General features: G+C 33.6%; 1 protein-coding gene across 6 annotated transcripts; it reads right to left on the bottom strand.

The window, feature by feature from the left end:
* On the bottom strand, positions 1-8,093 carry LOC104000376 (protein NETWORKED 1A). Of its 6 annotated transcripts, none has more exons than XM_009422404.3 (8): positions 7,581-8,093; positions 7,373-7,450; positions 7,229-7,294; positions 7,064-7,130; positions 6,691-6,871; positions 3,734-5,517; positions 1,643-3,562; positions 1-1,312 (listed from the first exon to the last, which is right to left on the bottom strand). In XM_009422404.3, exons 5-8 carry the CDS (start codon positions 6,791-6,793, stop codon positions 245-247), a joined length of 4,875 nt encoding a protein of 1,624 aa, XP_009420679.2. In that variant the 5' UTR covers positions 6,794-6,871; positions 7,064-7,130; positions 7,229-7,294; positions 7,373-7,450; positions 7,581-8,093; the 3' UTR covers positions 1-244. The 6 variants fall into 6 exon arrangements, with proteins under 6 accessions (XP_009420679.2, XP_009420676.2, XP_009420678.2 ...); XM_009422401.3 differs by having other exon boundaries at positions 1-1,321; positions 7,581-8,089; XM_009422403.3 differs by having other exon boundaries at positions 1-1,321; positions 6,691-6,841; positions 7,581-8,089.
* Between the last annotated feature and the right edge of the window lie 6,769 nt (positions 8,094-14,862).

Genomic DNA, 14,862 nt, shown 5'->3' with positions numbered 1-14,862 from the left:
TAACAAAATTAGCAACAGCCTGCAAATAATATCCAATAAAAATGAGACTTAGCAAGTGGACTGTTCATGCAAGTTACATAACAAAGCAACAGCCAAGTAATGCATGCAGATTAGGCCTACCATATACAACCTCTTGATAAATTAGTCGATCATCACCGATAAGACATTGTATCTAAAGCCATCATAAAACATAATTTACATCATGCAGCATATAAACTGATAAAAGCAGCATGAGAGATAGTAGTTAGTCACTAGTTGTTGCCCTCATACAGCCACAAGAAGAGCCTTCTTTCTGTCTTCGGCTGTTTTTCCTTCCATAGATATATTCTCTCAGACGAATCGCTGATCTTCTTTTAGCAACTTGTTTTGCTCTCTTGCTCGCATGATCTTCCTCAAATTTCAGCAACCTGTATTGAATGTTTGGCATCTCCAGTTCCAGCCTTCCAATTTTCTCAGACACCTTCCTAGCCCAATCGGAAATTTGCTTCTGTCTTTTGCTCCCATTGTCTTTTTCCATGGTTTCATCACGAAGGGATGCAGATAAGCTTTCCACTTTGCTTGCCAACTTACTATTCACTTCAATGAGCTGTATTATGGATCCCTCAGCCTCCTTCAACTGTATGTTGATGGCATTGAACTCGGATCTAGTCAGGCTGCTGACCTTTAGAGATCTTTCCATATTCCTCTGTAGTTCATGTAAGCTTGCTTCGAGAATCACCAACCTCTGAGCATCAGAAAAAAGTCTTTCTATGACCATTTTGTTCCATTCCTGGTGGGTTGCAGCTTTTTTGGGTAGCTCTAGCTTGTCAACATCCAATTCTTTCTCAGCTTCCAGTTCACCTGAAGTGTACTCACTCTCATTTTCTTCGATCTGGTAATCTGTCGTACTGTTCTCAGTTATCATGGGACTTTTCTTCTTCCAGCTGTCGTACCCTTCAGCAGCTCCCCACAGTTGAAGCATCCGATCCATGGTTTCATCAGTTTCTCTAGGCTCACCATTCTCATATGATGAAGAATTCAAAACAATATCAAGTTGTATATCTTTCAGTATCTGTTCATACTTTGATTTAGTGGTCCGGTTGTGCGGGTTCCCCTTCAATTTTAAGCCTTCGATTTCTTTCCATGCAGCCTCCAAACTAGCATCTGAATCAAATCGTTCCAGCTCCAGAATACTTCCAGTATTCATCATCACCTCCTGGAGCACTTTAACCTTGTTGTGCAAACATTTAAGTCTTAAGAGTCCTGTCGGTTTTATCGCATTATAATCTTGGGATGTTTCTTCATTGTTTGTGGTGCTAGGAAAAGGATCAACCTGATCATCCTGAATGCATCATGTAGTTAGCTCAGGTTTTATTTTCTGTAAATCTTCTAAATTAGATATTTGTTGGCTTCTATGCAAAGTCATATATAAAGAGGAAATTTGAAACAACTTCTGACTAGATTATGAAACCAAGATAAATCCATTGAACAAGACAAAATATTTTCTACGTTTTCTAGATCTTTAAATGAAAACATTTGACCTTCTCTTTTAATGAGTTCCAATATACAGTGTGGTGATTTTGGTTAAATGCAACTCAGGTTTTTCAACTCAACAGGAATCATATAATTTCTAATTTTCTATATTTTCTGGGGAAAAGAGTACCTCAATTTCCTGATTGATTGATGTTGAATGGCGCCTTGCAAGGGAAAGGGTAAGCTCTTCTAGGAGAGCAATATCATCACACAAAGATGCCAAATAGATTGCATATTCATTCAAGTCAGCCCTCAGTCCTCTGTTTTCTTCTTCAAGGACATAAATATTTTTCCCTGACTCATTGACGGTAAATTTTCTTGGTGTGATTTCCTTTTGTAGAACTTCCCTTTGTGTTATGCCATGACTCTCAAGGTTCTCACATATTTTTATCAACTCAAGTACCTTTACTTTAAACACTGCTGCATTGATTGTTTCAAACTGAATGTCTTGCAATAATGATGTAATTACTACATCGGAGGATTTGAGCTCATCTATTTTTTTCCACACTTCAGAAGTCAAATTTTCATTTCTGCTTCTGAGCTCCTCGAGATCTTTATGCAGCGTACTAACTTCATATTTCAACACCTCATTTTCTTGACAACAACACTCAATCTGATTTTCCTTACAAGCAGAGTCATCCAGCAAGATGGAAATTTTGTTCTCTATTTCTTCTCTGGCCTTAGTTTCGCTAATATCCAACATAAGATCAATAGGTTTCTTACAAATTTGTGGGTTCACATCTTGTGCTCTTTTTAGGCTCTGCTTTGTCTGTGACAAGCAATCACTTGTCTTTGTTTGTAGGTTGAGTCGTTTGCAGATACTTCTCGAATTGTTCATTAGCAAACTTCTGCATTCATTTAAGCTAGCAAATGATTTTTTGAGATGTGTGTTTTCAACTTCCAGCACTAATATTTTTCCATTGATTGATCTGATCTCCTGTTCAAGCTTGTTCTTCACCTTGTTAAGATATTCTCTTTCATTACTTAGTAGCTGTAGTTCAAACAATCTCTCTGAATCGATACTCTTAAACATCACAAAGAGGCAGTCCAAGGCCATAAACTCTGAAAGGATAACATTGTTCTCCTCTTCCAAGTCATGAAGGTTGTTAGATATCAGTTTGTTTTCCTCGAGCATCTTAGATATTTCAATTTGTAACATGCTCTGAGCCTCTTGTAAGTATGTTGACTCTCTGAATAGCACATCCACTTCGGCCCTCAGTGCTTCCTCCCTTTGGTTGCTAGTCTGCATGTCCTTTGTCAGTCGTTTGTTCATTTCAAATAATTCATCATTCTTGCATTTTAGCAGTGTAAACTCCTCTAGTCTTATTTTGCATTCTCTATCAAGTAAAGTCTTTTCGGCCCTCAGGTCTGCAACGTACTTCCCTAGCTGCTCAAGAAGGGTGACCACAACTGATTTTTCAAGAAGCAGATGTTGCTTTTCATCCTGGGCCTCAGAAATAGTGTGCAGCATCTGTCTAATTTCATCGAAAACAAGTTGTAGAAGTCCTTCATCTTTGATAGCATCTAATGAAATGTACCGCAGATTGATCTTAAGTGATTTTGCAATCAGATGAAACCATTCCCTAAGTTTCTCATTATGCATTGTAAAAGATTTTATCTTTTTCTCTTGAGTCAGGCATTTCTGCTCAAGTTCCAGAATATGTTTTTCTGCACATCTTAATGCCTCTTGATGTTTCTGAGATCCTACTGAAAGAATCAAACTCTCCTCTTTCATATCACACAAACACCTTTGCAAGATGAAAATCTCAATCTGAGCATTCATAATTTTGTAGTTTTCCTTTTCAAAATCCTCCTCCCGCTCCTGACCTTCTTCCCGAAGAACATATATCAAATTTGCCAACATACTCAGCTGACTAGCGCTGGATTGAATAAGGGTACTGTGTTCTTCCTTTTCTAGTTGCAATAACTCCTGCAGCTCTGCCACACAATCAAGTCTTGAATCTTTCTCCATATCTAGAGTCAAGCTTCTGTTCTCTAAGTCACGGTACCTGCCATCCAAGTTCTCCAGACTCTGTTGAATGCTCTGCAACTGATGCAAACAACAATTGAACATTAAATCTGAGTAAAAATATGAAAGAGCACAAGTATGAAGCTTGATATAGTTACAGACTAGTTGAGTAGAGTAGCAAAGGTATATGTACCGAAATCAACTAATTAGGAGTCTCAAGGTAGAAATAGATATGACAGTTGGACATGTTACCTGAGATATGAGAGTAGTTTTTTCAGAAAGAAGACAAGATTTTTCATCATGAAGTGATTTGCAGGAAACTTCCACATTTTTCAAATTTTCTCTCAAACCTTCTAGTTCAATGTTCATATCAGATAGGGTGTTCTCCAAGAACGTATTTTTCTTTAAAAGTTTCTCCATATTTTGAGCAGCAATCTCCATGTGGGAGATAAGTGCAGCCTTTTCAGCTTGATGGACAGAAAACATGTGCCTGAGATGGTCAGAGGATTCTTCTAATTCTGTTATTTTTATTCTTAATCTTTCTAGTTCACCATTTGCATCCAACAGCGAAGCTTCCAGTACAGCATTCTCCTTTGTCATTGTTTGCATATGGTTTAGCTTGTCTAGATAAAGAGTTCTTTCATCTTCAGTTTTTTTTATTGCCTCTTTCAAGTCAAGATTTCTCTTTCTTAAGTCCTTTATCAATGACTGAAGGGATTCTACACATAAATTGACTGCTTGTATTTCCTCTATCAGTGTGTTGTACTTCTGTTCCAAATCATTTCTGTCTTTTTTTAGACGACATAGCTCCACCTGAAGAGCTTCCTTTTCCTCTATATGGAGATCAGCTTCATCTTCAAGTTTCCTTTTCATATCAATCAGGGAAATAATCTCATCCTGAAGATCCATTATCTTCAGAGCAGATGAGAGCTTCTGTTCATTCAGCCTGTCATTTTCCTCCCTAATCATCTGGAGTTCTTCCTCCACATTCTTGAGCTTTTCAGCTCCACTTTTATTCTCCAGTTTCAGATGCCTCATCTCTTCCTCAGATCTGGTATGTCGCTTCTCAATAGACTGGCAAGTCATTTCGGCGTTCACATTTCTTTGTTGTTCATCTTGTAAAGAGATGTAGAGAATCTCCAGCTCCTGTCCCTTCTTGTTAAGCTCCTCCTGTTGTGCTATTATCTTCTGATTTAGAATGTCATGTTCCAACTGTAAAGATAGATTAGCCGTCTCCAATACAAGATTTCGCTCTTCAGCAATGTTCAAACATGAAGCTGCTGTAAGCATCTCATCATTAAGCTTCTTAAGGTCTGCTTTGGTGCATGAGGTTTCATCTTCCAGGTGAGACACCTTCGCCAGGGATTCTTCGTATCGAGTCAGGGCATCTTCTTTTTCAGATTTTACCTTAAAGCACATCTCTTTTAGGAGTTGAACATTGTTTTCATTTTTTTCAGCACGTGCTGATTCTGAAGTGACTTGCTTCTTCAGATCCTGGTTTTCATTAAATAACCTGGAAATTTCTTTCTGAAGTAATTTATATTCTGAACTTTTTCCTTCCCTCCCTCCAGCAAAATTTGCACTATTTGTATTCGTTACAAATGTTTCATTCAACTGCTTCAAACAAGCTTCGGTTGATGTTACCTCAGTTTCACCAGAATAAACCTCATTCAATTTCATCACTTCACCAGGCAAGCCGAAAACATCATGCTGTAATCCATCTCTGTTAAAGCTTTCCTCAGACGTTTCAGGATTATCCATCCCTGAATCAGATACAGGGCATCCATATGGAGGCTCATCACAGAATTCAAGTGGGATTTCATCAGGAAAAGCTTCTGCTATAGTTCGGCGAGCCTGATGAAGTGCCCCGGTTGCATGATCGTATCTTTCTGCTAAAGCACGGTATGCTCGGTAAAATTCCTCCACAAGTTTTATAAGCTCAGGACGTTTTTTGTAATACATTTCTGCTCTTTTTGCAAAGGAATCAGCATCTTCTTCAATGAGCCTGATCATTGCTTTGATCTTGTTGTCCATATCTGCTAGGTAAGTGTACATGCATGATTATTAGAAAGCATCATCAAAATTACACATAAGTACTTATGAATACCATGCCAACTATGATTATTCTTTACAAAGAAAAAGTCAAAGAACATAAGGCACTCTCTTGTCTTGAAGCATCGGCTAAAACCAGAAATGTAGCAAATATTGAATCTAAACTTCACGATAGCACTTCATATAATCACAATCATCAGTTCAATCTTCGTGCCTCTGAGATCTTGCTTCTGTCCTTCTAGATGCCAGCAAGTGTGGCTGCTTTCTTGCTGAGATTGGCTTATTGCTGAGTTACTTCTCAGAAGTGAAATGAACATCAACATGAAAGTTGTAAAAGCTCTGTATAAAATCTGTGCTTGATGATATACAAGTGCTCTTTTGAGAAATTCAATTGAGAAAATCTGAAACAAAATACTATGTAAAACCTAAAGAGACAAAAGGAATACCTTGTAACACACTTTTCAATTGAATCCTATTACAGCACGACCAATGACTAATAGCAAAAATTATGGAAACATTTTCCTTCCAGAGTCACTTGAAGATATAAGAAGATTAATAAGCCTATCTACTTTTTGTTATTTATTTGTGTATCCATATTTTTAACACATAATAAAGGGTACCGATTCAGCACACCAAGTTCATGTGTGCTGAAATAAGTGCTGCTAGATTGTTTACTTGTGATGAAAAGCTGGATCATCCAATGCTAGGCTGGTTGCAAGTTTGAGGGACTCTAACAACCTTGTGGCTCAATCACACCCTTGGAAGAAGAAAATCGATTACACTTTTTACCGGTGGACTTGAAACGATTGAAAATTCTCACATGCTATGAACACATTTTCTGCCAATTAGTTTTTCCACATTCGACTTGACATATTTATGCAAAATGTGCAATGCATGATTACTGCTAACTACACATCCATTTTGAAGCCCTCAGTGCAGGACAAGCAAATGCAATCGTTTCTTAGATTTTGAAGGTTTGCAACTGCTACAAATATGCAGCATTCAGCACCTCAGGCACAAACTAAACATGACAATGTCGTTAATGCTTATATGCAGAGGTTAAACAAAGTGAAATCTATAATGAAGAACTTCTTGTAAGATATCAAATGAATAAACTTGTCCCAGGAACAAAACACAGATGAGATAGATATACATACCAGTGAGATTATCCTGAAGCCATTTAGACTGCTTCGGGCTGATATGACTGTCCCACCACCATGAATACAAGCGTCTAGATTCAGCATGAGATAGTGTTGCCATGATTTTAGATTAAAATGCCACTAGTATCTGCTTCTATCCCAAAAGACACTGTTTTCGGGCCAAAACACAGATCAAGAGCTGCACAATGTCACCAGACAACAAATTACTGGTTTCAACAAATTTGATGACCCAAAAGAAGAGACCTCTGAACTAGTGTTTCAGACATGGAGATATTTGGTTCCCCTTGGTAAAACATAAAGGAGATGGACTGAAAAGGAGAAAACAAAATGGTACCAGCTACAGAACCTCACAGTGGAGCATAGAGAATACCTCTTCAATCACATAACAGATCCAGAAAAATTGATGCTACATGTGATCCATTAACACCAGCCACATCCTAAACAAGAACAAAGGCATTGATTAATACAATAAAGATGAGAAACAGAGATGGAAAGATGATGATAATGATGAAGAAGAAGATGATGTTTCCCTCACCTTGATGACAAGAGAGTAGCGATTAACCTTCCAGGACAATCCAAAACCCAACTTCTACCGCAAAATCTACAAAAAAAACATTTGTGAAGAAAAATGATGACAAAGTTTAAGGAATTAAACAAGCTTATGTGACAGATTTACTACCTACACCACGATCATGATGTTCTACTGCAACTTGGTAGACATTGATTCATGGGAAACTACGCATATATCACGAAAAATCTGATTAAAGGGAAAAAAAAAGCCAGATTAAAATGCCAAATGGTTCGTATCGCAACCAAACTAAAGAAGTCAAAAGAACGTTTTTTTCTCCCTAAGAAATATCGAAAATTTTCTAGAAATGATCTGCGACCTTTCGACGGCGGTCCTCGTCGAACTGAGAAACGAAGCCAAAAACCTGAAAGATGAACCGATCGCCAAAGAGAAACCACAATATCACATTTCCTGCCAACTACAAGTCAATCGAACCATTCGGAACGTTAAAAGTGGGTCTTCTGGGAACAACACGCTGACACCGAGAAAAAGATTTATCTTTTGGACTCAACAAGCAGCTGTGCTGAAAGATCCAGCTGCTTTTCCATCCACTCTCACCCCATTTGCCCTTTCTCTTTCCCCTCTCTGCTCTCCTCTTTCTCTACTTCTCCTTCAAGTTGCTCCTGTGTTAGATTCTTCTGGTCTGGCTAGAGGAATGAGAGGGCAAGCAAAGCACAGAAAGAACCAAAAAGGATAAAAGAAAATCGAGTACAAGACAAAAACAGGAATGGAAAGAAGAATTAAGGAAATGGGACTGATTTTTTTATGCCAAATTGGTAGATCTGTGGCAATTAGGACTGGGATTACAGCTAGGAATAGTGCAGTGAATCCAGGAATGTCTTCCAATCACCTCATCACATGTACCTATTTCCATTCTTGTAGTACTACAGCACATGCATCACCCACCCACCAAAGATTTAGTATATTTGAGTGCATTAAATGCATTTGCATACATTAATATATAATGTCTGGTACACTGCTCTTGCTGACTTCTTGTCCTTTGCTTTCTTTGACAGCAATGATAAGAGTGAGGAGTGGCTGTTGACTGTGACAATTCTTGTGCAAATATTAAGAAATTTTGAAGGTTCCTTTGATGCATCTCTAGGACTTGAATTTTTTATCTGAGCCACTTTTTGCATGACACTGATGATTGATTGCATACTGCCACTCTCATAGTACTTACTATATGATGTATGTTTTTCTACCAGAGTATGGTTACCAATGCACTAAATTATAAGTAGGAGGGGAGTAACTCTGTAGTAGGGTGTTCTTGCTGTCTTTTGTCCTTTGCTTTAATGATCAGTTCAGTTTGCTGTGGTTGGTGATTGTGATTTGTTTCTGCATGTGCAAGAAAATTTCAAGATTTCTTTCTGCATCTTTAAGACTTCAATGTTTTAGGAAGGTTGTTCTTATTGATATTGATAATAAGACACATGTTGGAATCTAAAAGCTCTCCAACCTAGTTTAAGCAAACTGAAGAGAAGTTTGAGATTCCTTGGCTTGGATTTTTTCTATGGGCTATAATTTCCAAGTGAGGTGCTTTTTGCTTAGCATTAATGATTATTTCTTGATGATAAACACAAATGTTCTATTTTATAAGCTCAGTCAAACTGTGATAAATGTCTTTGTTTTATCTCTAAGATTGTGATAAGATTTCTTTGTTATATTTCTGAGACCCTTCTTGCTTGATATTGATGTTTCTCAGTGTGGGCATTTTGGATGAAATCATAAAAGTATTCCAAATTTATGTCATATAATTGCATTGTAGGAAGCTTCATCTGCCAGCATCTTTGTCAAGTTGCATAAATACAAATCAATCATGCTCATATAATTTGGCAATAAATAGCACAATATTTTTTTCCCATGCAAGGTCCAGAATATTTTAAATGGTTCCTGTGCAAAACATAATGTTGCACTGTCACAACAATGTAAATGGAACATCTTATATTTGAGTTAAATTGTTTCAGTACTCTGATATCCATTTAGTCTCATGTCAAAAAATGGATTTGTTGTTAATAATTCAGACTCAAAGATTTTTGGATCACATGAGTTTATGTTTGTGATATTCAACTTATTACTAGAAATGATATATGGTCAAGTTCTTCAAGAGGATTGATGATTGGCACCAAAATAATCAGTATTTATTAAAGACAATTGTTTGAACATCTCTATGTCCTTTTGGTCAATGGTAGAATGAACACAAACCATTTTTCAGTCATTAATGTTGTTTCTCCTACCTTGTCATGGAATTGGAAATCAATCTTTTTCCTACAACAAAATTGTGAGGAAATCTGACAACTCATTACATTCACATTTATGGTCAACATCTATATTAAATGCACATGTTTTCCATGATTATTTATCAGAGAATGTAAAGTGGATTTTTACAGTAGAAGTGATAAAGATGCAAAAGGAAAAATGCCAACAAAAAAAGGTGATTGGTTTATATCTGAAAGAACAAAATTTTCTGTAGAAAAGTAATAATATTTTTCTATGGTTAAATTGCACAAAATATTTTTTCTGACAAATTATTCTATCAATCCAATGTTATTCCATGGATTCCCTAACATGGCAAGCTAATAATGAGCATCCAATTGTTGTTGTTCCTTTGTCTTTCCTTTGAACATGTGCAATCAATGTCAAGAGAAGTCCCCTCCAATCTACTTTGTTGTTTGCTTGCTAGGCGTACCTTCAACAACGCTATAATATATTACTACCTATCAGATCATATGGTCAAACCAAAAAGAACAAGTAAATATAATTTCATTCTCATGCAACATAAAGTCATAAAGTCTATGTCAATCAAACATATTGATGATTAAGAAGCTTTGTAGTGGCATGTGATATATACACATATAAAGCATTTATGAATGGACGATTTTGGTAGAAAATATTTATATTTTAGGTATTTTTCAAACAGTATCTTTCATTTTGATTTTTCTCAAATAATATCCTTAATTTTAAAAACTTAAAATATCCCTAAAAAAATTTTGCCAAAATTTCTTGCTATTTTTTTTATCAATTTTAAACTATTATAGTATTCTCATTTGACTCGTTATAGTAATTTTTAGTAGTGTTTATAATATTTTTATTGGGGTACTAAGAATAGAAAAATATTAAAAGTAACATTATGTTGTGTCCCATTAATTGTCATTTTTCATAGACTTATAACTTGTAGTTGGTTTGGTTGAAATTAAGAGTTCATTTTGATCATTTATAATGTTTTTATTGTGGTGATTAAAACAATATAATAAATTTTTTTTATTTTTACTTGAATGATCTTATTCATAAACTATTATAAATAATTACATTAAATTATTTCTAGTATAGTTTGATTCTATTTGGCTCATTTGTAGTGTTTTTAAATATATTTTATAATATTTTTATTGTGGTGATAAAAACACTAGAACTTACAAAAATACTATAACAAGCCAAAAAAAAATTAGGAACAGTTTAAATATTTTTTTAAAGTAAAGATATTTTTTTAAAAAATAAAATAAATATTTTCTATGAAAATCATCCATTATGAATCAATGTAGCTGTAGAAAGACTTGAAAAGATTTTATTGCAGCTATGTTCCTCTTCCATTTTTTTTTCATAATTTAAATGTTTTTTTCATTTAATTAAATATATTATATAATATAAAATCCTAGTAAAAATTATTCATATGAGAAACCCAAAAAATTAAGATATCATGATTCATTATTATTATATTACTGTTCACAAGAAAGAGTCTAAAATGCAAAAAGAAAAAGAGGGAGAGAAGGGAAACAAAACATGGGACCAGCACCAAAACCCACAGAAGTGGTCTTCTCCTCCCTTTGTCTCTCTCTCTTTCCACTTTCTGGAATGTACTGAAACAGCTACAGGAAATGGAGGGGTGGGGAAACAAGTGAGTCAAACACATTATTGCTTTCCATACTGCATAAAACCATTGGAGTTGTTGATGATAACATAAAGAATATGATATGATATAACATAATGTGAAGTGATTTGATATGATGTGATATTACATCTGCAATTACAAAGAATAATAATGGGAGATAGAGAAATTATTGGCATTTGGTTCCATCTCTTCTGTAGCATATTCTTCTTTGGTATGTACTTTCATTTTTTTTACTTGATGGTTTGGAAACAAGAGTTCAAATCGAATTGAACCCAAATTCAATTGAAATTGAATTTTAATTTGGGAGGATAATCTTTGTCAATTTGATTAATCGATTTGAACGGATTAAAAAAAATAATTTTTTAAATTCATATTTTCATCTTTCTAAGTATGTTGTTAACAAGTCTTAAGTATTCATGTTGGTTGGAGTGTCTCGATGAAAAAGATGCATTCATCATATATTATTATTATTATTATTATTATTATTATTATTATTATTATTATTAAACTCAATGATGCTAATAGTAGAGTGTGATCGATTAATATGTTTATCACGCCTTCCAAATTGATAATATTAAAATTTAATAAATAATTCATTCTAAGATTCAATCACACATTTGAGGACACTGAGACAACATTCGCAGTCATTCACATTTATAATTTCATAATTCATAAAACCTGTACAGTTTAAATCCATATATCACGTTACTCGATGAATTTTAATATCTAAGACCAACTCACTAAGACAATAATCACATCATAAATCCACAAGTGTGGGATTCTACAAAATTACAAAATCAATATTTATCATATGCTCATATCAATATACAAATTAACTTAACACTCCAAAATCCTAACATAAGAGGTTCATTAAACTTTTACAAAACTCATAAGTTCAGATTTACCATCAACATTCCATTAGACATCAAATGTACTTATACAATAAAAACATATCATCCACTGAAGGTTCGCCCAAAGTCTTCTAGCTTTCTACTGTCGTAGCTCAATTTAAATATTCTAGCATGTGACAAGCTATCCTGAAAATTTTATATAGCAATAGGGTGATCACATAGAGCTCAGTAAGTGACTAATATATCAATGGAGAAAAATGATAGTTTCAAAGCAAACAAGGTACCAAATATAAAGCAGGGATACAAGAGTTCATAGACAACCGCTCAACGAATGCAGAATTTATAATGTCATTTTATTCAAAGCATGTTTTATTCATAACAAGGAAGTAAAGACTAATTAGAGCAAATCATTGACGTAATGAAACATTTCGAAACATATCAATGACGGATGAAATACTTCAGAACATATCAATGGCATATGAAGCATTTCGAAGTATATCAATAGCATAGGAAATATTTTGGAGCATATCAATAGCATATGAAATGTTACGGAGCATATCAATGGCATAGAAGTATTTCGGAGCATATCAAGGATGTATGAAATATTTCGGAGTATATCAATAACAAATAAAATATTTTAGAATATATCAATAACAGATGAAATACTTCAAAACATATCAACGACATATGAAGCATTTTGGAGCATATCAATGACAAATGAAACATTTCGGAACATATTAATGGTGTATGGAATGTTTTGGAGCATATAAAAAACAAATGAAACATTTCGGAGTATATCAATGGCATAGGAAGCATTTCCATTCTTATCCAAATCACATATAGAAGCATATAAATAAAGCTCTGGATATCATATCAAACAGATAGAAGGTGAAGTGAGATCTCAAACATAATCTAGAGCATCGTGGGCTCTTAGCACACACCTTTTATCATTTCTAGTAAAGGTCTAGACAATCTCTTTATCATTTCTAGCAAAGGTCCATATAATCTCTTTATTATTTCTAGTAAAGGTCTAAATAATCTTATAAACACTAGAATACAAAAGGATATTGTGAACAATAAACTGAGATATATCGAAAATACATACGGAACAACGAAATGCATGTGTATATACAAAACATTACGATACAAACATGAACTTTACATAATAAATTCAGGTATAAAAATACTTATGAGACAAGAGTATACAAGAATTTAAAGCAATAATGTAAAGCTCAACTGAACTAAGGATGTTGGTTGAAATCAATTTCCAAAGAGATGAAACAAGAATAGGTGAAATCGATCAAAGCTCGATTCTAACATAATTTGATAGGCATATTATATGAATTATTTAGATAATGAATTATACTCTAATTTGCCCAAAATATAGATCATTCAAAAGATGTATTAATCTAAATTTAGATAAATTAAGTTTTGTATGAATTGAAGATTCCAACATTGAGTTATCAACAGTTTAGTAACCAAATGTCAGATAACATTATCTCTATTTTACAGAATTCATAAGTTAATTTGAATAGATGAATCAATAGCAATTTATGCTCCAAATCATTCAAATCAGATATATACAAAAAGATCTATGAGTCTAAATTTTGATAAATCATATTTTACATAGATCAGAGTTTTTAACAAAGAGTTATAAACAATAGAGTACGAAAAGGTTAAAACTGACTGTTTTATAGATTTCATATGATCAATTAAAATAATAGTTTTGATAGTCAAATAGACTATAAATTTATTAACCTTAATATCAAAAGAAAGATCTATGAGTCTATTTTCGGATTCATTTGGTTTTTCCAAAATCATAATTCTGTGCAGAAAGTTAGGCTTAGAAAATACATAAAGGTCAAATCTCAAAAAAATTTAAATTTACAGTTTTATTCTCAAACGATAGAATAATCAAGTATGAAGTCAAAATCTCCTAAAGTTTTTAGAATTAAAATGAAATCAGATATCAAAAATTCTATAGAACACTTGCTTAAATAAATTTGAGTCCCAAAGATGTAAAATTGATGCAAAATCTCAAGCTAAGGCAAAGCTTCTTCTCCTGCTTCAATTCCTTTTCCTTTCTTCTCTCAACCAAGTTGGCGTTGCAGCTCTTAAGTTTTTCTTTAATCTTTCATCTAATTACTTAAGTTTGGCTAACAAAAGAGTTACAAGGTGGCAAGCATACATAAAAGAGGCTTAGATGTTATACATAGAACCAACTTAGGTGGCACCATTATGTTAGCTAGTGACACATGTCCATCATTTTTTTTAACTAATATGAATCTTTCACAAATCATATTACATATCTAATATTTATAATTAGGTCCCTACATTATAAATAAGTCCTTATAAAATTTTTCAAAAATGAAGATTGTTACAATGTTACAATCGAAGAAGATTTTTAGTTGGTATACTCAGCTTCACCTTTGTGTTATCTTATTGTTGATTCTTTTTTTTCACCTACATCTAATATTTTTTAAAAAAATAAAATAATATATGATATATATTTTTTAAGAATGTTAGTCTAATTGGATCAAAATTCTAGATTCTATTTAATTAAATTGAATTGATTCACCGAATTGAACAGATTCAGTTAAAAATTTTATATATTTAAATTACTTAAATTAAAAACTAATTTAATTAAGTAGATCTCGAATGGTTTTGGTTTGGAGTATCTTATTTTGACTAACTCAATCATTATTTGTTGTGATGATAAAAACATTAGAATTGACCAAAAATATTGTAACAAACAAAAACATTATAACAGGTAGAATTTTTTTTAAAAGATAGTCTGAGTATTTTTTTTAACTAAGGATACTGTTTGAAAAAAATAATAATAAGATACCAATTAATAAATATTC

Source organism: Musa acuminata, chromosome BXJ1-10, assembly GCF_036884655.1.
Source record: "Musa acuminata AAA Group cultivar baxijiao chromosome BXJ1-10, Cavendish_Baxijiao_AAA, whole genome shotgun sequence".
Classification (NCBI taxonomy): Eukaryota; Viridiplantae; Streptophyta; class Magnoliopsida; order Zingiberales; family Musaceae; genus Musa; species Musa acuminata.
Note: the sequence above shows the minus strand (reverse complement) of the source record. Positions and strands in the feature narration are given on the sequence as shown.